The following is a 26,274-nucleotide window of genomic DNA, read 5'->3' as shown; positions in this document are numbered from 1 at the left end:
AGAGAAATGTATCATGTGAAAAACATATTTACTCAGAAAGCTGGAGGAGGCTCGCGCAACTTGCCCTGATATTAGTTGTTTTTTCCCAGGTTCTCATTTCCTCAAATCCAAATCTCAATGGAGCTGGCAAGTGCAAAGTTAGAACAAGCTACAATCCAGAATAGTCACATTTATGGGAAATACGTCTGGTTAAAATAAACTAAAATTTGACTTTAAAGTGTTGCTCAACACTTTTTGTTGACTGTACGGTCACTTCCCCAGTGTTAAGTAGTTTTTGTGTTGCTTTTTAACTCAATGCAGTGATTGAACTAAGACACATATATTCAGAAATCAACTCTCAGCTTTGTGGGGAGTTTTGAGTAATAATTTGCAAAAACATCAGGAAGTCAACAGTATGTGACCAAGCCAAATAGCTGACAGTATTGAACTGCAGTATGTATTTGAGGCAAATGTACATGCCTTAAGGCGCATCTCCTTTCCTGTTAATTGTATTTATTCCCAACACACCCTTGATAATTTTAGCTAGTGTATCAAACTAGTATGGCTGCAGAACATGTCAGTTTTGGAAAATGTGTTGGGAGCATTTTCTTGCTCTTTAATGTCCATTGTCAGAAGAAAAGATCAGTCACCTCAACATCAGCAGCTTGTCTATTGCCACGCGTCAACTCCTAATGAGCCTTGCTGCTTTGGCTTTATCTTTAGAGTCAGTTAGCTCAACCCCTCCACGTCCCGTGGCTTCACAATGGCAGCATGGCCTTTAGCTATAAAGAGAGGTTTACTTTTTGTTCTTTTTTTTTTTTAGTGCAGCGACACACGTCCCTCCTCTCTGCCCGAGTGCCATCCTTTGAGGCAAATGTCAGCTAATTAAGGGTTACATGGTCGACCTTTCCCCCCACACCCACACCCCCACCACCACCACCACCTGGGTCCGCACCACTCGATCCTCCACACAAAACACAGGTCAGCGTGGCCTTTGATATGCTAAGTATTGCTGGGCTCCTACAGGGCAGTGGACTCAATTAGAGGAGACACTTGCTGTGTAATACCGAGGATGCACAATGAGTGTGTCTGTTACAGTGCTACATTCTTTCACTTGTTGTGATTTACCAGAACACAATGATGTCCTCTGGAATGTCCCAACTATTGCCCATTTTGTTCCCTTAAACATACATTGTGTATTATTTAGTTCCAACAAACATACTGAAATAGCCTAATTACAAATCAAGTCAAATACAAATAAAACATACTTGAGCATTGACCTCACAAATCCTGGTAATAAACTAAAAAACAGGTCCTTCTCAATTATCCTAGTTCTATAATGTATATTTTAATTTCAGGGTGTGGTGATTCTCAAAAGGAGTGCTGCATTTGACCATCATGGACAAGACGAACATTTGAGAAGGACGCTGAATATTGAATATCGTCTCTCCAGTTCAAAGCATCTTTAGAGCTGTGGGGATACGTTCCAGAGACTAGAGAACAGAGAGAAGACGAGAACACACTGTGCCCTTCCCCTCTTTTGGTTTGCAGCTTAACACATGCATCAGTTAACAGACTGTTCGAATAAAAAAAAAGACTCTCATTCGTCTTAGGAGAGGATGGCAGTTATGGGAATCTGACTCTGCACGATACTTTAAGTGTGTGTGGATGTGCATGCCTGTCTGTGTGTGTGAGAGTCTGTGTTTCTGTGTGTAAATGGGCAATGGTGGGGCAAAAAATAGTCAGAGTGGTACAGACAATGTTATGAAAGTAAGAGAAAGTGTCAAAGACAGATTCAGATCAGTGAAAATGATTAGAAAGAAATGAAGAATTTTGCTTCGAATAAAAAATAAATGGCCAAGAGGGATGTCATTGGGCACTGAACTGTTCTTTGAAGTGGCTGACTATCATCAAGGACATTGGTAATAATACTCGTGCCTTTATGCCACTGTGTCACAATTTGTGAACCCGTAGTCTGTGTTGCTCTGACATCTGTTGTCAAGGACTCCTCTCTATAAATTCACTTTCTATGGTTCCAACCGAGAGAGTAGTTCATAAGCCACAGCATATTACTGTCAGGAGAAGAAAGGGTGATTCAGAAAGGAGAGCATTTATCAACAAATGTGTGTCAACAGAACAACAAAAGAGGCATGAGTGTCTGAACGTCACTCAAAAACGCAATACAGTGAAAGTGCAGTGCATCAGAACATAATCTAAGTTGACGAATGGCTCATTCTCCTGGCTACTAAAAGACACTGCATGTGAATGCGAATGTGTTTGTTGAGAAAATTACATTATTGTAATTTCTATGAAAGTACATACAGAAAATACCACCTGTATTCACTCTCCTCAATAAGGTAGAAGAAATAAGACCCTGTTTAGGCCCAAATCTTATTTAATTTTTTTGCATTTCCAGATTGTATCCAGATTGATTTTTCTGGACAACAAAGATCCACATGAAATTAGATTTATTTCAAATTGTTTCTAAACCACATTTGCGGTTTCCAATCGGATCTCTACAGATGTGTCCCAGTCCAGATGCTCTGGCCGCTCAATTTCAAAGTGTCTTTCCCTGTCCTGACAACTAAATGTTTCCACTAGTCAGTACTTCTGCAGCTGGCACCACACCTCGCTGCGCAGTGAAGCCCGCCACGACTGCAGCACGGATCCTTCTGGATGCCATTAGGATTTATGTGGCGTCAAAGCAAAATGAAATAGAGAGGTGCAGAAAAACAATGGGAGCGATGAGAAGCAGGAGCTGTGACTTCAGTAAGAGCCTCAGTCCACACCTGTTCCTCTTCTCAGGTGTCTCAGCTACTCCCACAGCTTCACCTGCTGTCCAATCTCATTTCCACCTCTTTTTGTCACACACAAGTGGTACAGTGTTGCATCAGAGTGCCATTTTAAAGTGTATATATAGATGTATTATATGTCCATTTTTGTCACCTACTGAAGCGAAATGACTCAACACAATAGTGAGCCTACTTGTATATTCATGTCCGGGAATCTTTTATGTTTGATGACCTGTTCACACAGCTTTGGGTATTACTCTGACACACAGGAAGTGTCTTGTTGTCAGACTTTTTTTTGGCTTGTGTAGAAAAGGTAGAGGAAGAACTGTGTAACTGATATGAGCAATGTAACCTCCCTGGCAGGACAAAGAGGAGAGTGCCACCTACAGAAACTCAAGCGTCATCAGCATTAAATGAGACATGATCCGAGCACCACCCACATGGTTTTATTTACAGGTGGACTATGGGAAGTGCGGTGCTGAAACACCAATTGCTTATCACTTTTTTACAAACAAATCCAAATCAGGACTCTTGTTGATTACTAGTTAAAAGCCTTTTAATAATGTACCTAACGGGACCAAATGTGTGATGATATGATCTGACTTCGATGACTAAAGGTGTCATCTCACCACCAAAATACATTTAGTTGCTGTTAGATAATTTCTCTGACTGGTCTAATGGGGTCACTCTAAGTTATCATACAGAAACAACCAATTAGGTTGTTAGTCAGTGCATTCAAAGTACTCAACAAATTACTATTATGATGGTTTATGACCATGGTTTTATCCACTGTGTTGAAGTCATGCTTTAGGCAACTAAAACGTTGCATATTCTACATAAAATCTTAATCTCAGTCAATATTTTGCTGTCAAATTAAATTGTTCATAGGATATTAGTTTGTTTCTTTATAGTATGTATATAGATATGACTTTACAGATCATTTCAATCAATACCGTACTGTCTTTTTATTTACAGTAACAATTGTTGCCTAAAGTCTCTGGCACTGACTGTATGCAGATTCTGAAAACCCAACGACATATGTGCAATCTGTTCCAGATTTTACTCAAAAAACACAAAAATACATACTAATTCCACTGTACTGTTTGTGTTTTCCCTTCCAGAGATATCAAACCTGACAACATACTACTGGATGAACATGGTAAGATCCCTTTTCTAATTTCTAATTATTATATTTCCATTCATATGGAGGAGAGTGGGTGGAATTCCAGCACAATAGGATTTGTTTACGTATGGTAATAACATTTAACATGGTGACCTGACTTGGCTTAGCGTCCCAAATTCAAAACATAACAGCTTCTGACTTAGCATGATTTCACCATACCTCAGACCTCTGGGATCACATCTGCACAGATCAAAAGGAGCAATGCTCAGAGGCAGGTTTCACGGGCGCTGCCCAGATCGGCCTTGCAGCATAAAGAAAGAAAGCACCTAACACCAGGTTCTAACAAGTGCAACACAGAGGAGGAGTGCACAAGTGAATTGTTATTTACTGTCCACACTACGCCAGTCTGCATTGGTTGAGACATTTACACGGTGTTCTTTTTCTCTGAAATATATGATGTCATAGGACTGTGGAAGACGGGGTTATATTAATGATTCCTCCTTCGCTGCCTGTTCTGAATGATTGATAAAGCCTCATAGGCTTTAGTGTCAGTTTCAGTTTGACACAAATAGACAGCCACACATCCACACACACAGTGTGTGTGTGTGTGTGTGTGTGTGTGTGTGTGTGTGTGTGTGTGTGTGTGTACATATCAGAGAGAGGAGTGCAATTGTAAATAAAGGCGGCAAAAAGACAGACTGTAAATTCCATCATCAATATGTCAATCAAGAGGTGTACTAAAGTGCTTCATGTGATAATCCATCCTCGAGAAACACACAGAGATCCCAAACATAAAATGGCGCAGTATGCACATATATACTACATGACCAAAAGAATAAAGAACAAATAAATTCAAACATGTTTAAACTCTCTGCTTGGCTTTGCTTGGAGTGACACTGAACTTGCCCTGTTAATTAAGGAAGTATACACTGCAAAGTAAAAAAAGATAGGTGGATACAGCTCTTTTCAGTTATTTTGTCTTCTCCAAACACCAAAATCCAGTCAGAACCAGTTACCAACAAACTTATCTCATTCGCTAGTTTCAAGTCTTCTGCAATACAGCATAATGTCTATTTAGTAGGAAAATAGAAGATAAAGCAGGGTGTGCTTTAGGGCGTGACTATTTTGTGATCGACAGGTCGTTAGCACTGCAGAGTCCGGGAAGTTGTCAGTGTTTCCATTTTAGAACTTTAACCCTCTCATAGTGTGTTTTCATGAAAGTTAATTGTTGTTGGTTGCCTAAAAATGTCTTATTCAGCATTCGGTTGTCCTGCGAAAAAAAAAAGTTGACGACAGACAAAAACAAAAATAGCGACGGACAAAATGTCGAACTCCAGGCTTCAAAATCGTAGTCCACAAACCAATGGCTGATGTCGTTGATACAGAGAGTAGACTGTTTATGACAGATCATTAGAGAATACATTTAACAAGTTCAAAGTACATGATTGCTCGTTGAACTTGGAGGATGTGCTACCTGAACCACCTAAACAACCCCATTCTGGCAATGGCGTAGAAAATGAATGACATTTGTCCCCCGACTCAGGAGATTTGAGTAGAATTTCGATATAGAATAACGGAAACAATCTAAAAATCTATATTTACAGGCACAGACAAGAGGTCTCGGTTATGTTGCACACTTTCCTGAAAATGTTGGAATATGATCATGTTGTGTGGTAGTTTTATTCATGAGCTGATTGTAATGTATATGCAATATCGTGATATTTAAGGACATTCATAATTAACTGAAAACTAACTATAGTGTAGCATTCAGATTTCCCTGAGATGGAACTATGCAGACTAAACCTAAACATTAAAAACAGACCAGTGACTTTTGGCCATATAGTGTACACACATACAAAGACACACACACACACACACACACACACACACACACACACACACACACACACACACACACACACACACACACACACACACACACACACAGCCCTGAGAAGCACTGGCCAGCTGCTAAAGGGCTATGTGGGATGGCAGCCCTGCTGTCACTACAAACTGGAGCGAGAAAGAGAGAGAGAGAGAGAAAATCAGGGTCGACAAAGAAATAAATAAATCTGGGGAGAAGAGTGATAAGGACGGAGCAGAAAGAGAAAGCCAGCTTTGTCAGCCTAATCGTGAATTCCACAGGACACCCAACGTTTACCTGTGCTTTCTCTTTATCTCTTTATCTCTCTTTCTCTCTCTCTCTCTTTCTCTCTCTCTCTCTCTCTTTCTCTCTCTCTCTCTCTCTCTCTCTCTCTCTCTCTCTCTCTCTCTCTCTCTCTCTCTCTGTACTGTATGTGTGTGTGTGTCCTTTCAAACTCAACAAGCACGTCACTTCTCCTCATACATTCTAACCACACTCTGTTTTCCAATGCAGACCTGTAGTTTACCCCTCCACTTAAGTCTAAAACAATGGGGGGGGGTTTGGGGGGGTACTTCTGTAGCACACCATGTTAATTGAATCGACCCGTTCCTCCCGTGTTCCTCTGGGAGCTGCTTGATAGAGAGAAAAACAATTCACTTATGCAAGTGCAATGCTGCTTTATTAAATGTCATAACCCCAGGAAGCTGGGAGAAGCTCCAAGAGGGCCATTGTCTATAAACTGTGAGCACGTACACTTCGTAAGCAGGCACTACATTAAGAGGCGACATTGTGAGGGAAACCACTCTCTCTCCTCCTCTCCCAGACAAAGAAGCGCCGGTGCATACTGTATGTTTGCCACATCATCACCCACGGGACTCTTTGGGAAAGTACAGTTGTGGATCTTTCTTGCTCAGAAATATTAGTTTGAGTTTTTTGGAACTAAGTCATTAAATTCAATCAGTCAATTTAAAATGACCAGTCTTCCGATTGGGACCATTAGTAGACTCATTTGTGTATGTACAGTATTAGGTATATATTGCAAAGAGAAATACAAAATAAAAGAGACATGCAGACACATGACATAACATGAAGGATCAAACCCGACAGTTGTGGAGGTAATCCCGGCAAAACACATTAGATAACTAAGCCACAAGGTAACCTGCTGAACCATTGTTCAGCCACCTCACATTTAAACACACAAGCTGGGAACAGTTTGACTGGTAACAAACAGGACTTAATCTGATGATTTTAGAGCAAGAGATTATGTTTGAATTTTAAGGGAATACTGCCACTCTGAACTGCATGTATTATTTTCAAATTCAAGTCTGACCTGTATTCCCTTCATTTAGTGCACACACACACAAGTGAGTGAAATGGCCTACTAGCAAATAGTGCAATGGAAGCTTAAAAATCCAAAGGAAAAATAACTGTTTGAGGATTAAAAATAATTACATTAAAAACATTGCAACGGTGGTTATTCAGTAATATCCAAAGTTATACCCAACATAACATGTCAATAAGATAAATAGTAACAGGTACATCAATAGACTGAAAAAATAAATAATCTCAAAATAAAAAAATAGTAAAAGTAATTTTCAAGTTAGCCTGGCTTGTTTTGTTCACTAATTTAAATACATATTGTGTCAACAAACTTTTGTTCGTTACTGTATTAAAGCTTTTGTTCTTTCATGTCACATTTGGGCTCCATTACGCATATGGATATAGCTTTTTATAGTTTTTAATACCAACATAAGGTAACCAGTGCCAGGTTACCAGCATGTCAAAAGTTAGTGTTGTGCCCTGGTGACAAAGCTCTGTTACCCTTTCAATGTTCTGTACATTTTCCATAATGCAGATTTGGAAACTGTGTCGTAGCTCATCTCTTAATCTCTCTCTGACCTATGCCAGTTCTCTCTGACTATGCTATGTTTGTGTCTCGTTACCATATATATGAAATCACAACACTAACTACGCGCCAAACTACACTTACTTCTCATCGTTTCTAGAGAAAAATTTACAATTATACAAGAGCAAACCTATGAGTCTAAAAGCATCTGCTATTGGATAGCCGAGGCTGTATTGCTCTTCCACCTAACTGGACCAGAGAGGTTTGAATTGAAACTGTGGTTAACATTTTCTACATGCTATTGTGCAACTAGATACTTTTTATCCACGCAGCCCAACATTTTGAAGATGGTTATCTGTTTATTCCCGCTGGCTACTGTGTAAAACTCTTGTCCTAAATCTGTCTTCTGCAAAGCGAAGAGAGATGGAGACAAAAAAGGAAGAAAAAAAGGGAGATAAGTACTGTATTATACAGAGACAGGAGACATCATTAAATATGAAAACATGAAAGAAGCCCTACTCTAACTCAAGCTCCACTTATAGTCTGACGTTTTGCTGCACCTCTGTCACAGTCATCAGGCTGCATTAACAATGGTCCTCTTCTACCTGCAAAGCACCGCACAATCCCACCTCTGTGCTTCACTACGCAGCTAAAGGCATACGCCGCAGATTAGAATACAGTATATGAGCATATTGTCATCATATTTGAAACGGTAAAGGACACAGAGGGGTATAGAGCTAAAGTAACAGAAAACAGAAATGGGTTTATGAAAGGAAAATAAACTGAAAACCTGAATAATGAAGAGGACAGAGGAAAGCTATGTTAAGGGAGGCAAACAGGACAAGAGAAGAAGAGGGGGATAAAAAAGGCACGCAGAAAGAAAGGTGTCGTAATGGAGAGTGATGGAAAACATTGAGGGAGGAGGGAAAGAGGGAGAAAAATAAAGGAGGAGAGGAGCGTTCTATGAGCAATTCTCTTCAAGCTCAGTGTAAATAAACACTTGGTCAGCTTGTGTCTGCTTTATATTCACACACAGTTACCAGTTTAAGGTATATATATATATTTGAACTGTGTACAGTATGGCTACTTGTTTTGTTTTTTTGTCATGGTGGACGTACTGTATGTTTCCGAGGTGCATGAGGATGTCCATTCATCCGAACAATCACCCTGCGGCAAAAACTCCCCAGCTCTGTCTCACTCACAAAGACACACACACACACACACACACACACACACACACACACACACACACACACACACACGCACACACACACGCACACACACACACACACACGCACACACACACACACACATACACACATTCAGCTCATTAGTGTGTGCTCTGTGTGCATGTCGTAGACTCCGGGCCATCTTGCAGCATGGTGTGACACAGGTCAATGGTTTGACTTTGACTTTGGAAATCATTCAGGTTGCTTAAACACTCACAATTTAACTGCGCACGTTTTATCCCATCAACAAAGCCGCAGTTCATTTGCATTTGATGCCTTTTAAAGTCCTCAATGGACTGATTGTAATTAAGCAATAAGGTACGAGAGGCAGTACTGTATTGTCAATAATACAGTAGTAATAATGTCCGCTGCGCGTCGGGCCTAACAACACCCTTTAACAGTACAGGATGTAGGGTGGAGGATGACACTCAGCCACCGATGTAAAGAAGTGCTCTCGCTGCTTCTGTCCGTCTTTTCTCCGTCATTTTTCTCCTCCATGATGTTTAGAGAACTTGCCTCACGTCGGGAAATTACCGACGTAATTATCTCTCACTGGAAATTATCGCGATTTTGTGATCAAACCCTTTTCATTCCTCACTTTAGTTTCCGGTTTTATGCACTCGCTCCCTGCTAACAAGTTTGCTCTCAGAGCGTTATCTGCACAAACACATTATTCACCGCTGACATTCTCATCAAAAGTCATTCCCCCAAAACATCAAAGTTTACACGAAACATGTTTGGTAACTGTCAAGCTTGAAATGACAACCAACTACCTGTTATTTTAAGTGCGCACTGATATGGAACGCTCTAAATGTAAACATGCTGTACAGTACTTTATGGCTGAATAAAGTACACCCCGTGACTCTCAACCAATCAGAATGCTTGATTTGATCTACCCGTATTATAAGTGTACATAAAGGCATTATTTTCCTATCATGTTGTGTATTAAAATGTATTTGATCCTCACATGAGCAGCCTATTGGGATACCTGCTATGTGTAAGCTGTGCTTGGAAAAAGGTAAAACACTTCAACGCTTCGGGGAAACAGATTATATTGATGGAGTGAACAGAGCTGTGTGATCTTATAGCTCTGTGCCACTTTGGATGTATAGGGTTCACACAAGTGAGCATGCTCTGTGTCCCTTTGAGGTAATATAATCCCTCTGTTCTACAGGACACGTCCATCTAACAGACTTCAACATCGCAGCCATTGTAAAGGACGACCTAAAGGCAACGTCCATTGCTGGGACCAAGCCGTACATGGGTAAGAAAACACCTTTTTGATCAATGCTTCACAAGAAAACTTAAATACGAGGGACATCAAATAAAAGCTTGAGGGAGCAGTTTAAAACTATTAGCTTTAATTTAAAGAAATCATAGAACGTTATATAAACTTCACAGAGCACGCTTATGTTCGCTAATCCAAATTCCAGATGACATTGAAGGGATATTAGAGACTAACTTTGGTAAGCCCTGGCTCCAGGCTTGATGTGAGGAGACAAGTGCCGACACCCAGCATATGGTGCTTACATAAAACCCGTTCTAGGGTAGGTTTGAAAAAAAGAAGAAAAAAAAGACAATTATTGAGGGACACATGTTTGTATAAATCTGTAAATCTCCTCTACAAAGCAGCAATTAAGAAAAACATGTTTTTACCCTTGAAGCTCCTAAAGCCAAGTTCACAGAGTTTGACTTGTCAATATTAGCTGTCGATGGCCAGGAAACAGATACAGCTAAAAATAAGAGGGCCGTATTGACCAATACATATGATGTTAGTACTTTGTTGTGAGGTACACAGTGAAGGTTAAAGTTTAGGGAGCTAAATTATTAATTCTGTTTCGGAGACATTGTAAGTGACAAATTATAAGCTTGGATATTTATAATATGGAGACATGACAACCTTTTCTGTGTCTAAATGTGTGCCTAATTTAGTTTGTGTAGAACATTTATCCTTTTTCAGCTCTGCTGCAATCACCCTCCTCATGACTCTTAAGTCCAGTAGTGATCAGGTCGATGAGTATTCAGCTCCTGAGAGATCAGATAGGAGCTTAACAGGATTTCAGGGGGATATGAATGACGAGGCCGTGTGTGTTTGTGCGCGCGTGCTCCTGCTTTTATCCTTACAAAGTATGCGCCCATGATGGAGAATGATCTTGTGACCGCGAGTGACTTCAGGTGGATACTCGGTGGTGTAGTAGATTATTCATGTGTCTCTCTGCAGTAGATAAACTAAAAAAAATGTCCTTTTCGGTAAGAAAACCTCCCATAACGACGAGGCGTAGGGTGTGTGTGTGTGTGTGTGTGTGTGTGTGTGTGTGTGTGTGTGTGTGTGTGTGTGTGTGTGTGTGTGTGTGTGTGTGTTTCTGAGTGTGCCGTGTATGTCATGGCAGTCTAGATTTTGACAGTTTAATCCAGATGATGAAGAAAGAAGTGATGAATGATGGATATTCATCTTGACCATTTCAAACTTTCCCTAGAATAGATTACTCCTTTTCACAGAAGAGAAGGGGGATCATTTTCAGAGTTTTGATAGCGCGTCCCACCCAGAAAACCTTTGGTTGATTATTCATTACAAATATATTCTGATGCTACATTGACTTCAAATTAGATCCCAATAATTAATACTCGCCTCCAGCAAAAGAAAACCAGTGGAATTTATTTATCCCAGAAACACAACAAACGTTTAATGAGCTCAACCTCTTCTGTACAGTCTGCTGTTACAAGACATGTATAAACAATCTACGCAGCATGTGCTAATCTGTCTCACAAGCCCCTTTCAGACATGCAAATTGTGACGTAAATGTGACAGCTAATGTGACATGTCGGTCTCACGTCTTAATAAGCACCCAAAGTCGGGAATGGGTCAGACCTTTCCGAAGCACTTCCAACATCTGCAGTACTCCCTCGCTATTATTTCAGTTTGCATTCATGCCAATTGCATCTAATGAATGAGAAAATTATGAGAAAATCTGTGAGGGCATTTGCTGTGAGAAGAGGGAGCGAGTGTGAACGATTCAGCTCTTTCTGCAACTATGTTTGAATAAAGCCAATTTGAACATTTACGTAATAAAAAACAATGTCTATTTTAACGATATTCCTATTGAAGTCATGTATTTTATGTAATTTAAACTGTCCCTGACTAAAAATCAAAAAAAAAAAAAGGGATCAATAAAACAGCAATCTAAAAGCTATTTTTAACCTGGCAAAGATGTATATTTGATTTTGTTGTGTCATATTTTCTGTCTATCAGCTCCTGAGCTGTTCCAAACCTTCGAGGGGTCCCACCCTGGCTACTCCTTCTCTGTTGACTGGTGGTCGCTGGGCATCACAGCATATGAGCTACTGAGAGGACAGGTGACTCCATCTTAACTCCCTTCAGCGTGGCCGTTTGGCACACTTTACTGCAGTGGAACATACATATGACACCTACAAGAAGAGTCCTGTCAGTAGGAAAGAAGCCACACAGCGAGAACTCATTCATAAAATGAAAGGGGGCAGGGCGTATAAGCTGACCTTACTGAGAAAGATGTTTAAATGTTTAGTCACGGTGTGAGACGAATCACTGCCGGAGAATGACTAATTAGAATTCAAGTTATTTTAAGAGTCACATAATTGTAATAGATTTTTTTTTTTTTTATATTATTTATTGAATTTCATGCTGGTCCCATCCGGAGAAGTTTAATTCTGATGTCATGCAAATGAAGACAGGACATAATGCTTTCACTCATTCTCTTCGCTATTAGAGAGTGAACACAGCTCAGACTGCAAGCTGCAGAATTTACTCTCATATTTCAGCGGGATGAATACATAAACTACAGTCTCCTCTGTCCACACTGACAAGGACCCAGAACACCTGAAACTGATCCGGAGCTGTCATGAAGTGTTCCTGAAATAATTTCCTCTATTTAGACATCTCAATGCTCTCCCTTTCACTCTACTCCACTGAAACTGTTGAGTTACTTTGCCTAAGAACTTTCCATTTCACTTTCTAAAACACCATTCTGACTCAGTTACCTCCCACTCCCACTGGCTCATGTTTAGAGCTCAAACTTGATCTCACCTCTAAACCTTCCTTGAAGCCTCCCAGAATATGTCCTGTCCTCTTTTTGACCTCAACGCTACATCTTACCTGCACCATTTACCTGGAGTCTTCTCCCCTTCCATCAAAGCTGTGTCCTGTGATTTCTCAAGTACTTTTAACCTTCACTCGTTTCAATAGGAAGCGCTGAGCTCACAAGTACTCACCCAGAATTGAGTGAAATAGGTGTGAGCCCCTTTTTGAAAGTTCCTGTATAATCTGCATCTTCTACAAACCCTTTCCTAAACTTTATTTCACCCCTCTCTCTGCACACTGCCCCCACATTCTCCTTGAAATTGAATGTTCCCCTCATCCCTCTGTTTCCAAGGGACTTTCAGCTACACCTTTCTCTGACTGACATATTACAACATGCGCAGAATTATTTGGCTGTTGGAAATGGAGAGCTAGCTCGCTATTATCCAGCTCCAGGCACCTTTCGATTCTTTCAGCCTCCACTTCATCTTATCTCTCTCTTAAAGGAATACTTCACAAACAAAAGGACCATGCGAGAGATAAATGACTCACCACTTGTTACCTTGAATCATTGAAGAAAACGTGTTTTGGAAGAAAAGTCGATGGGGTTGCGTTTAACAACAGTAAAACTAATATAAAAAAATCTTCACAGAACTCGTACAGCATAATAAGCATGACGTCCCAAACACAAGCATCTCCACTAAAACATATATAAAACACTTCGGATTTGCACAGATGAGGAGCACGACTGTCCAAGCGTGAGATGCAGAAGGGCTCCACCGCAGGACTTGTGTGAGAGTTTGCAAATGGATGTTTTGATATATTCAATTCAATTCAATTCAATTTCAATTCAGTTTAGTTTGTATAGCCCAGAATCACAAATTACAAATTTGCCTCAGAGGGCTTTACAATCTGTATATATTCAGCATCCGGATCAGGAAAAACTCTCCAAAAATAAATAAAAACATTCACAGGGAAAAAAGGGAAGATACCTTCGGGAGAGCAATGAAGGAGGATCCCTCTCCTCATTGCTTTTGTGAAATGAGGACCGGACTTCCTTTACTTTAATTCATCAAGCCTTTGCCTTTTCTCTGTTCATTGTGGAGGCATGCGAGAAAAACAACATTGTAATTGATATACAAATGGTTATTTAGTGGGAGAAGAATTCCTTTAGGACCCTGTTCAGACCTGGTATTACGCTCCAACCACATGTTACTTCATTATTTATCTCCTCTCCCAGCGTCCAGGCTTCCCTGATGGGCCTGACCACTGGTTGCAGGTAGAGATCAAAGCAACTCAGCATCTCTCCAGAGCTGCAAATCAGTCACCGTCACATAGTTTTTCCACCTTCAGCCGCCTCCTTTTTTCTTTTTTTTCTATTAATTAGACAACAATTAACCCTAGACAGGGAACACAGAGACGCTTTCCAAAATAGTGTGAATATATTGAACCAATTTGAGTACATTTCTGCCTTCTGTCATCTGATATTCCGACTCTAAAAGAAAATACAACTGGCTTTCCGACACCTTATGTGTGCCCTGTATGGGGAACATAATTGACATTAAGCATCTAAAAAGAGCATGGAATGGAGCGCCTGCAGTGGTCCCATCACTTTTTCTCCCCTTTCCAGTCTTTCAATCAGCTCCAGCAAATGAAGGCAAAATGGCCCAAGAAAACATTTTGTTCGAAGAACTTAAAATGAAAATGTAAGAATGGCGAGGCAGGCATCCACCTGAGTTGCGTGTCGCTCCCATTTCTCTTTCATCGGATGAGGCCAAAGTGGCATTAAAAGTGTGTCTATAAACAAACAATCTGGGAGACACGGGCAGAGGGGCAGGTTGTCTGCCGTCTACCTCAAACCAGTCTCATCCAGCTGTGCCTGGTCACTGTGTCATTCTCCAACTCAAGTGGGAGCAGGCTTCCTGTCCCGGGAAATAGACCAGAGGGTGGAGAAGGATTGGTTTGAAGAACTGTCAACAAGCTGCTCTTGTTTTATGACTCACAGAAGGCCCTCTCACGCTGAAAGGCAAAGGGTTTAAGTTGTTTTGAAAATAGTCCCTTCTTCTCTGTTTCCTCTGTCATTTGTTTTCATCAGTGCAGGAAATGGATTCACGGAAGGAGAGCACAAGGAGAAGAGGAGGAGAGTGTAGAGAGGGCCAACTGACAAACTAACTTTGAGATGCACACTGTATCAAAGAAACTCCTCCAGGCAGTGCATGGCTATGAATACAAGTATTCTGTAACATGCTCTTCTCCTCTCCTCCTCTCAGAGACCATATGTGATGAGATCCAGTACACCGGCTAATGAGATCCTTCAGACCTTCCACAAGGTACATCCCAGCTACCCGGCAGCCTGGTCTTTGGAGATGAAGTCTCTACTCAGAAAGGTACGTGATTGGCCCGGATGAGAGTGTCACATTGCACAACAGATGTGTCTTTGAATTGGGTCCACCACACCTCCATGTGGTCATTCATCTAAACCTGCACTTGCCAACTTCTCACATTGATTATGATTGCTGGCAAAACTCCAATACCACAATACCCCAATGCACAAAGACCAGTAAACTGCCAACGTCATACCAATTTGACTAGTGTGATCTTGTCATGAGTACGGACGAGAGTGGAAAAGAACTAAAAGTTGATGAGTCTAGCTTTTTGCTCCTCAGTTTGAATGTTTTATTTCCTGTGGGACGACAGCTACCCACACCCAACACCAGCACCTCAGTTCACAAGGTGTATCTATAGAATCTGAATTAGAGAGTCGCTTTCATGTCATGTCAGCCTTAGTTTGTACACTAGAGGCTTATTTGTAGATGCAAGTGTTGCGGCGTGCAGAGAAGCTTTAGAAGTATAATCATCAAATATTCAAAAACAAGACCTGTTGTGTTGTGACTCATAGTATAAAAGTTAAAAAGGCAAATAAGTCTAAGGTATACTGTACAAAGTGAGCCTATGCTTACAAACACTGCAAACGCACATGACAGAACACTGAAGAAATACAGCTATTCATGTCACTACTTAATAACAAGAGTTTTTTTTCTCCATTTAATGTAATTAGCATATAATAACATCTTAACATCTTAACATTCTATTATTTATTACGACTAAGAAGGTATATTCTTCTTGGTGCAATTAAGTCTCTTGCGAAGCTAACAAATGCACTGTCGCTGTAGCATTTGGGGTTTTGTCTTGGCAGCAATCCACTGCAGTCAAACTGTTGCATTGCTTCGTGCTCAGACTCTTCGTACCTCATTGGCATTCCAGTTGCATGTGTAAATGTGTGTGTGTGGGAGAGAGAGAGAGAGAGAGAGAGAGAGAGAGAGAGAAAAGGAGAGAGAGAGATGTAAAGAAAGTGAGAATGTAAGGGGAGAATTCCATGCTCAATATATTTGTCCTTCACACTTCAGAACCCCTTGATTCTTCCTCATCACCATTTGCTTCCTATATGTACCTCATTTTCTTTTCCTCTCTCCAAATCTTCTCCAGTCCACTCCTCCATATCATCCGCCCCCAGCCCCTTCGTCCCTGCATCCTCATTCCCAGACACATCCTTTAGGGCAAACATGTGCTCCTGTCTCAGTGGGACTCCAACTTTTCAGTCATGCCTCCCCATGGACAATTGTTCTTAATCTAATCCTTCTGTCTCCCTCAGTTATTGTGCATAGATGTCCAGAAGCGCATTTCCTGTCTAGCAGAGCTACAGGATCTGGACTACATGTCACATGTCAACTGGGACGCCGTGCTCAGCAAACAGCTTCCTCCAGGCTTTATTCCCAATGTGAGTATACAAAATAAACTGAGCACTGCCTCAGTATGCTACCCAACAAAATGCTCTGAATAGAATAGTTTGCTGCCAAATGCTTTAAAAACAAAACAACCGACAATATGACGCATGATTTTGCTCTTTTCTCACATTCAGAAAAAATACGATAAATTCCCTCAAACCCTCTTCCTTCGACTGTTCGCTCATACTTATTCCCAAAACAGTTTTTCTCCCGAAGGAGACCTTGATGCAGTCTGAACTACCTACTCCTTATCTAATCATTTCTAGTGGAGCTGTAGACACCACCCTCTGCTGGGCTGAGCTGGATCTCCCACTGAGTGTGCATAAGACACCCAGATGCAGAGACAGACAGCAACATGTGTATACATGCCTCAAGGAGAAATACGTCTGCCTGCAGCCCTACAGATGGTCTTTTGCTGAACTGATTCGCTGTGCCCTGTTTTAAAGCTGGTAGGATAGGGATTGAGGATCTGACACAAGATCTGAATGAGAGCCATAAAGTGTGTCATAAAACTGGCATTAAAAAATAAAAATAGAACAATAGCTGTCAATGGAACACTTTAATTTGCTTTGATGGGCATAGATATGCTATATTAATTCAGCTACACTGATGACAGATATATTATTGAGGCCAACCAACGATTATAATTATTAATCTCCCAGACCATTTTGTTTTCTTCCGACCAACAGTCCAAACAATCCCAAAAAAAAAAAGTTTTTGTTTACTATCGCATGGTTAGAAGAATAGCAGCACATTTTTGACAATTTAAATGCTGGAACTGGAAGATTTCTTTTGCCTGGCTTTTTTTCCTTTCTCTTCGTTTTGCGTAAAAGACGACTTAAATGATAGCTCAGCAAAGTGACAGTAATTGTCACTCCTTAGTGTCGGGCTCATGTAGAATAATGACTGCTGCAAGTGCAAAGATGACTCGATGAGTTGATCAAGTTCTAAGTCTATTGCGACTGCAGAGCAGCAGGTTTCCCCAGCGGGCCGAGCTGGCACAGCAAAGGAAAAGCACAGAGGATCGATTGGGAATTGACAGTGTGTCTCTATCTAATTATAGGCTTATCCTCTGTCTTCAGTGCCGTATAGACTGTTAATGTCTGAACAGGAAGAGAGGACTTGGCCCCTATATTTTGTTTCCTAACTTCCCAGCATTCAATTTCCTTTGTCTTTATTGGCTTTCTGCATTTTGAGGTTTGCATATTATTTCATGGGATGCAGATGTCAGATATTTATTAGGGCTAGATACTTGTTTTCCCTCTTAATGTTTTTATCTTAAAGTTTAAAACATTGGTAAAGAAAGATGCCACAATAAGACAACAGTAAGGGATAAACTGTTCATGACAGACAATGTTAAAAGTTGGTCTTTTCTGAAGCAATAACACATTTGGTTTTGAAGAAAATATATAAACAATGTCAAAAAGTTACAGCTCGCAATCATGTTGTTTCGACAGAATACCATCCCCTACATTTTTTTTATAAACACTACAGTAAACTATATTTTAAATTACAAGAAATATCAAGTGCATACAGTGCAGAAACACTGAAACACTGATTGATACTGATATCAAAACCATTAGAATGTCACAAATGACTACTACACTACTTGTTGGTGTGGCATGTAGGTTATGTCTCAGAGTTGTATATACTAATACGATTCAACGATTAAACCCATGGATCTCCTTGTTTGTTTTAAATGAGTGCCTGCATGTGTCTGCGTCTTTATAGAGGCGGAGACTAAACTGTGACCCAACATTTGAGCTGGAGGAAATGATCCTGGAGTCCAAACCACTTCACAAGAAGAAGAAAAGGCTTGCAAGAAAAAACAAGGACCAGGGATCTGATGGGTCTCCACAGGTAAGCGTTTCAACATTGAATGCAATGCTACAGCTGGTTTGATTTGAACACGTAAAGACCACTACTGGGAAGCTACCAAATGCTATTAAAACCTTAATAAAATAAACTGAACTAATCTACCAGCACTTTAAAGGGGTCTCTCTGTCAGTGCTCATCATTATTCATTAAAGAAAGATGACCGATGGTTCCATTTGGCTCGTTTACTGGAGATACGTTTCTCCTTAGTTTGTCTTTTAAATGTGTCTGGAGTGCTATTGAGAATGTTGAGGACACGTTCTTAGAGCTCTGTCCTCCCTCGCCTTCATCAGAATAAATCGTCCGTCTGTCTGATGCGGGTATGGGGAAGGCGAAGAAGGCAATCACCTAGCTCTGGTTCCAGTCTTTTAGTCTGTCGCTCCATCTACATAAATCAGCTGTTGTCCTCTGGGTGTTTATAGAAAACAGAGAGGAAATCACTGAAAGGTTAATTTGATCAACTGGTCAAGTGAGACGTGGGAGGAACACACACATGTACACACATTACACACTCGTAAACGCTGCGATCGTGAAAGCGGTGAAGCAGCAGCGATTTCATTTTAGGTTGAGTGCAGCAGTGGGACCTGATAAGTGCTGTCATTTTTGTTTTGAGGATAACTGCAGTTCAAAAAACCTCAAGTAATGTGTTTTTACTTTCATATTGAATCGAAATAGGACTTACAGGGTTGAAAAGTTTGGAGGAAACTAGAATAAGAAAGTATCCTTTATGGGGAAATTCTTCTCTGCATTTGGCCCATCCCTGGATGGGGGGCGGTGGGCGGCCCTGGGGGGCGCCCGGGGGTTGGGTGTCGTGCTCAGGGACGCTTCGACATGTGAGCTATGGGGGGACTGGGGATCGAGCCGGCTGCCTTGTGGTTGCAGGACGACCACTCATCCCCCTGAGCTACAGCCGCCCCCAAAGTATAATTATGTGGAGCAAGAAAGATCAGGTTGACATGCGAGGGCGAGGGTTATTTACAAAACTGGTATTGTTAAAAGAAGAGTTTCGAGGCATATTTTGTAGTAAGCCCTAATATTTACTTAAACATGTTCTTTCCTAGTATGCTTATCATAGCCTGACCTGTATTGATAGTCATGCTCCACCGATATATATTAGCGTGTAAGAGATACACTCAAACATTTTCCTGCCACAAGAGAGATTTTAGTGACGCATTTCATTTTTACAACCAATATTACGGTGTGTTTATCAGAAGAAATGCATTTATAGGAAAGGACTCCAATTTTGTATCTTTGGCTTTTTCCATTGAGACAGTATAAGTTCCAGGAGTAGAATAAAACAAGTCATGGTTCCACGCATGTGTTCTTCCCAGTTAGAGTGCAGTTGTGTGTGCGCTGGGTCTGGTCACTTTCCAACAATAATTCACCACACTGTTGAAACCTGCCTTTGCACACTACAGTTTGCACACACACACACACACACACACACACACACACACACACACACACACACACACACACACACACACACACACACACACACACACACACACACAAGCAATGTCATTACAAAGTTAATACGTTTGGACCCTCTCCCACTCTTTTGGCACGTTGGAACAGTTCATGGGACTCTTTTCTAATAGAAGTGAAACAGTTTGTGTGGTCTCGAGTCTGAAGCACATTCTTTACCAGCTTGCAATAAGAAGTCAGCGCTTCCCCAAAGTGCGCCATGTTTAATGGAAGCCGACAGCTGCTTATGGAGACCTGCCTATCTGCAACAGTGATATCTCACCGTGTTGTCAGGCAACCTTTGTCATCCTTTGGCCCATTCCGACAAAGAGAAAGTCTTCTATTCTAATGAAATAATGATAGTGGCCTTTCAGGGAAACATTTATGGTAATATTGGATTGATGCAGTTTGACTGAAATCAGGATTAGAACTATTCTAATTGGAAAAGTCCTTCACATGGAAATGGAGAAAGCTACTTTGAAATTATTTTAAACAATAAATGAGTATCATATAGTAAAAGAAGGATTAATGTTGTGATGTATTCTTTGTTGTATGCTGATCAGTGATCAATTATAAGTAGTAAATAGCAATGGTGGTTATGATTTGCTGAACTGTCTTGAAGAGATTAAAAACAGAGGATTACAGAAAAAATTTGAAAGACCTTGTTAACTCCCTCTCAAGAGCCCTGCCAATTTGGCACCATAACATCAGCAAACAGAGCCTGGGGCATGTGTCCTCCCCTTTTAAACTACTTGCAAATAAAAAGATCACTGTGACTTTTGAAGGTGTTTTGGATAAATACGTTTGTTCAGAATATCTTCCTCTTGGTGAACAATGTGTTTTAGTTTTGAAGAAGTTTTTGTCCTGGCCAACCTGGAGAAAGCCTTTCACGCCTACCGTTAAATCTCCCCATTTTATTTTGAGAGGCTGTATTCTGTTATTAATCTCCCGTTCAGAACAGCGCAGAATGCTGTCGCCAAACCGATCCTATTCAGCCATCTTAGTCCCTGGATTGCTACTGTCTTGATTCAATGTTCTTCTGATCCTTCTGATTCTAATTGTTTAAAATATATGTTCATATATATATATATATATGTTCATATATATATATATATATATATATATGAACACACACACAAACACAGAATCCATTTTTCTTCTTTTATCTCCCTGCCTCAGTGTTCCCACTACGCTCAAAATGTAGCATAGAATTAGCTCAATTAAATCACGGATAATAAGCAGCAGAACAATGGAACTGTGCTGTGAGAACAAAATGAATTGTTGAGTCTCCCATCACACAAACACATACACCTCTCCTAATAAAAAATGTAATTTGATCATATTCTTTACTGCATGTATGAAACAGAGTTGAAACCTGTCCAAAGAAACTATGGAGCTTTTTTCCTATCTTCATTCAAGAGCATGTTCTTTCAATTTGAGAGCATGATTCATTGATTTAACGCTCAGAATTTGCCACGCTTCCCTCTGTCCTCGCACTCGTACTATAGCCCTTGCTTGCCCTTCGATTTGCTCTGCTTGTACTCAAACTGTATGCTTGCACTCAGATATATTGCTTTTGCAGATTTCCTGCGCCCTTCTCCTTACACCCAGGTGGCCTCTGTGTGCTTGTAAAAATGTCTGCTCTCAGATTTCTCCTCCGGTCACGGATGCATTGTGCGAATTGTCATGCCTAGTTGAAAAATATCAACAATCTTTCACCAGAGTCGCTGATGACGCCTTAAAGGAAAACCTGCTCGGACTAGGCTTTTGCTCGTGTGACACTGGGTTGTTGCTGTGGTGTTGAGAGTGTGTGTCAGGACGTAGCTTCATTGTTGTTAGGCTGCTATTGTCCGGGCGTTTCAAGGTGGTACCTTGGTGGCAGCAACAGCGTTACACATAATAGCTGGTATATGCATCCATGAAGGTACATAAATTACATGACGTTTTACCTTTTTGTAGCTTTAAGCATGATGAAGTTGTTGAACAGGATTTCAGCATTCTTCCCTGTCCTTTGCGATTGATCTCTTCCAGAAAAAAAGATAATAATAGAAATGTATATGTGCTTGCTGCTAGGCAAATAGATGCTGCAAAATCACTTAATTAGTAATAAAGTCAGGTAAATCAATTGGAACTGGAAGAGAGAGAGAGCTGCATGTTTATCTGAGGATACAGCTCGATGTGTGACACTAATTAAAAGTGCAGTCGGAGCTTGTCCTCAGTTTAGTCCAGAATGCAGGAAAACCATCGGCAGCAGTCAAACAGTTGTCGCTCAAAAAGTACAAACGATTTTGCTGTGAGCATTCCTCCTTAGAACCATTTTTCAATATTTCAAATGGGGTAAGAAACTACAAATAATAACTTTTCACATTAACCATATTTCTCTTCTAAAATCCATAACACTGGTTTGAAAGGGGGAGTCTGGTGAAATATAAAAGAAATAAAGTGTCGGATACCATTTATTTCGTACTTTCTATGATAATAGAGTTCATGATCTATAAGTGATCAAATTTATTTAATGCATTATTATTTAGTGCACACTCATGATCTCTGCACACTCATACTTCCTATTTCCAGCAGAGCTCCCTCTTGGTTTGTCTCATTAAATGGAAAGTTTAATCCAAGCAATTAGCTTCTGAACTGCTTTTTCAAAAGCAACAAATAAAGAGAGAGAGGGAGAGACAGAGAGAGGTGATGGTGAATTGCTGAGAGTAAATGTTGCTGTTCTCTCTGCAAGGCCAGAAGGAGGTTAAACACAAGTTGCACTTGTGTTCAACCTCCTCCTGCAACTGTTATTGCTGTAAATAGCAATGTATTTTTGATCTTTAAATAAAAGATTAAAAAGAGTGACAAGAGACACCAGAGATCTGCTTTATAAACAAAGGTTATGCAAAGATGTTGGTGTTGGTGGTATTGCCAGGTTCCATCATGCCTTTAGATCTAACAATATGTCATTGTGAAATGGGGAACCCTCAATCACACCCATCGTCTCATCTGTCACATCCATCACTGATGTTTGACAAATTGCATACAGTATTCATCCTCTGTCTCTGTCCGCCTAATTGCTTCTTTGTCCTTTCAGTAGTCTGCATCAACCACACGCAAGCACACCCTTTGTTCCCACTCTCTGTCTGAATGATTTGTGTTTATGTAGTAATGTTGTGAATTTGTAATTTTCCCCTGTGATACTGCTGTGAACGGCCTCCTTACCCAGATTCCCACAAGAAAAGACACTGACTGCCAGTGTGCACGTGCAAGATAATTAACTAATGCACTTCGACACCTTTTGTTCTTTCCGTTCACTTTTCAAATGTACATACACAGCAGCTCCCTCTCCCTCCCCCCTCTCTCTCTCTTTTTCTCTCTCTCTCTCTCTCTCTCTCTCTCTCTCTCTCTCTCTCTCTCTCTCTCTCTCTCTCTCTCTCTCTCGCTGCCATAATTTAGTTGATGGCTTTTGGTCTGCCAGTGGGTGCTCCCCCACTGTGACAGCACCTGTACAGAGCCTCTCTGCTGGGCTGTGTGACTGACTGCTCTGGGCAGGGAGTCAGCCACTTCTCTCCTGGAGGTGCTTTCCGTGAACTTGAATATGACTGGAGGGCTGTAATGGGAAGCAACTCTCTTGAGGATTAAGAGCATGTCCTCGATAAGGATGCGGAAACTTCTCAAAGTACAGGACCAAAGTGGCCAGTTTGGAGTTTAAGTTTAATTTTGTAAATTTTATTTAATTTTCGTTTGCTAAGGTGTTTATACAGAGAGGTAATATTGGCAGGTCTTGGTTGGCAAAATCATCATCTGCACAATGAACCTTTCTGCATTTGTTAATTTTCTCACTATTCTTTTCTTGTGTCTTTGCTAGTTTGCCTCCATGTCAGACACACACACACACACACACACACACAGTGTAGTGTGTCTGTGTCACGCGGTGTAATAGTGATGTATCTCTATGATCTCTATCTCGCAACTGCCTCCCACAGACATTAAGAAAGCGAGAAAGCACCCGTCTACTTGCCTTGGCACTAGACAGTCGTGTGAGGACAGTCTGGCATGACAGAGCCGGATGTTCTCACATGATTAAGTGGGCCAAATATGAATGCATGGAGCAGGTGGAGACATCAGAGCACAAGTGTCCTCTAAAGTTAGGTCAAATGTGTCTTCTTGTATCTTATTAAAGGAGAAGAAACTCATGTGAGGAAAGTAGTGAGTGAGGTCTACTGCCTGTCTCCAACCAGTGACGCCAAAACAACTGTGTGTACATTAAATGGAATCAATTCTGTAGATGTAATTGATAATGAAAAAATATTGTGTTATTGCTTTTTTCAGGATTGCCAGCAGTTGAATTACTGAAGTTCTGTGTTTGCTTGTCTCTCCTCCAGAACGGTCAGTTGCAGCAAAGATTGGATAATGTCCAGAGAGACTTCATTGTCTTCAACAGAGAAAAGTAAGAAACCTCCTTTACTTTTTTTTAACTACAGCAAGGCCTAGATTTCAAGTAAAAAAAAAAAGAAGAAAGAAACACAGTCCTTGCCAAATGTCACAGTAAATTGGTAAATGTCTCTAAAAATGTCTAACTTAGGCCATCAGATGCAAAAGTTTAAGGTAAAACAATAAAATGATAGATGTTCTTTACTCAACAGGTCAAAGAAAGTAGTGGTGGACTCAGACTCCGCTGATCTGTCCATGTGTGAGAAGAACAAGGCCATAGAAGATGGACAGAACAACAACGTTGAACCGGTTGCCTTCTTATCAGGATAGGTCTCGAGACCCGAGATCCCAAACGTAGTCCCCTACCACTTGCACCTGCCCACAGCTTGTAGATCAGCAATTTACACAAAGACACATATTGTCCTATCAGCACAGGCATTCTTCTCCAATGTCCCTGCACCACAACACGTACTTGTGCATCACTCTTCGCCCACAAAACCCACATCGAGATCTGCGGAACTGCCAGAGTGAAACAGACTCCTAAAACAGCAGTCATGCCAGATCGAGGCTTTTAGCTTTCCTGTCACAAAGAAGATCGACTCTCAGCAGAGTGTCACTCGTATCATGCTCCTTTACCTCACGCTGGTGCTCTATGGTCTGCTCAACCTCGACTTTGGGCAGCGTGCTGAAGTGAAAAGGAGGTCACTCCCCTGCCAAAAAAAAAAAAAAGGAGACAATGCCACGCCTGCTCAGCTGTCACAGTAATAAAGTCTGAGGTGGTTAGCGTTGGGTGAAAGCTTACTGCTGCTGACTTGGGCGGGACACTCAGGTGTCTATTCTTTCTCAGCCATGCATTTTCTGGTTAATTCCAGTTATTTCAATAAGACAATGGTTCTCCAGCGTTACGGAAATGGACTCAACGAGAATTGGCATGAGGGTGGACGCCTTCGTCCCGTGTGATGCACAGGACTCGAGCATAACACTAAGAGTACAACACATTCAAACGGAGAGGTACATAAGGTAGAATGAGGCCTTTTATTTTAAGAACGCAACCACAGATTCCTCTGCGATAGAAAATGAAGAGCTGAACTGTAGGCTTGGTCAAGGTCATTATGCTTAGCTTAGCTAGTCAAGTTAACAAAGATGGTAGGATAGGCAACTGCAAGTTTTCTTTTCACTTGCGTATGTTTTAAGTTACTATCAAGTCAAAAACCGAAATTGTAAATGCATTTGACAAACAATGCTTTTAAGGTTCACCTTGAAGGTCCACTCTTGCTTGACCTTGGAAGTTTTCTGAAGTTTCTGAAGTTAAGGCCACCAGGTGTAGTTGAAAGCTCCGGGTACAACAGGAAGATAAATCGTTAAATGCGGGGGCTTTAAATAAAGTTTTATAGCTATGAAAGTGTAGAAAAGGTAGATGGTAGGTGTTGTATGTTTTGCACTGAACCTTGCTTTGCACATGCTTCTTCATCAACTGTAGCGTTTATGCACAGAGAGACAAAAAAAATCTAAAGCTGTGAGTGAACACTTATTCCCTTAGGGATGGTTTTATAGACAAGGATTACGCTGAGTCCTAGATAAGATTTATTTTCAGTTACTGTATGCATTGAAATTTGTTTTTCGTCTAATAATGTGTGTGCCCTTCTTCTTTTGTGTTGAATACACCCAATTACATGTGCCACCAGATAAGTTTGTAAATTTATATTAAAAATGAATTGTTCCCATAGAATAATACATTGTGCGACAAACCTCTTGTGCAAATTTTATTCAGCAGTAATTTAGCACCAGCTGGACACCACAGGGGAGAAAAAATCCTAATATTGATTTTCAAACATTCAAAGTTG

At 40.8% G+C, this 26,274-nt stretch overlaps 1 protein-coding gene across 1 annotated transcript in view; it reads left to right on the top strand.

Moving 5' to 3' along the window:
• The window catches only part of stk32a (serine/threonine kinase 32A), a gene marked incomplete at both ends in the record, with an annotated part of 55,598 nt that extends 30,838 nt beyond the window's left edge, over positions 1–24,760 (top strand). Inside the window, 8 exons of the mRNA XM_079237513.1 lie at positions 3,893–3,930; positions 10,008–10,097; positions 12,084–12,187; positions 15,155–15,271; positions 16,537–16,662; positions 18,401–18,529; positions 24,382–24,446; positions 24,643–24,760. Coding sequence (XP_079093639.1) covers positions 3,893–3,930; positions 10,008–10,097; positions 12,084–12,187; positions 15,155–15,271; positions 16,537–16,662; positions 18,401–18,529; positions 24,382–24,446; positions 24,643–24,760 — 787 coding nt within the window. The remainder of the gene's footprint in view (positions 1–3,892; positions 3,931–10,007; positions 10,098–12,083; positions 12,188–15,154; positions 15,272–16,536; positions 16,663–18,400; positions 18,530–24,381; positions 24,447–24,642) is intronic.
• Positions 24,761–26,274: the final 1,514 nt, after the last annotated feature.

Source organism: Taurulus bubalis (assembly GCF_910589615.1).
Source record: "Taurulus bubalis genome assembly, chromosome: 2".
NCBI lineage: Eukaryota > Metazoa > Chordata > Actinopteri > Perciformes > Cottidae > Taurulus > Taurulus bubalis.
The sequence above is the reverse complement of the archived record's forward strand: the minus strand, read 5'-3'. Positions and strand labels throughout refer to the sequence as shown.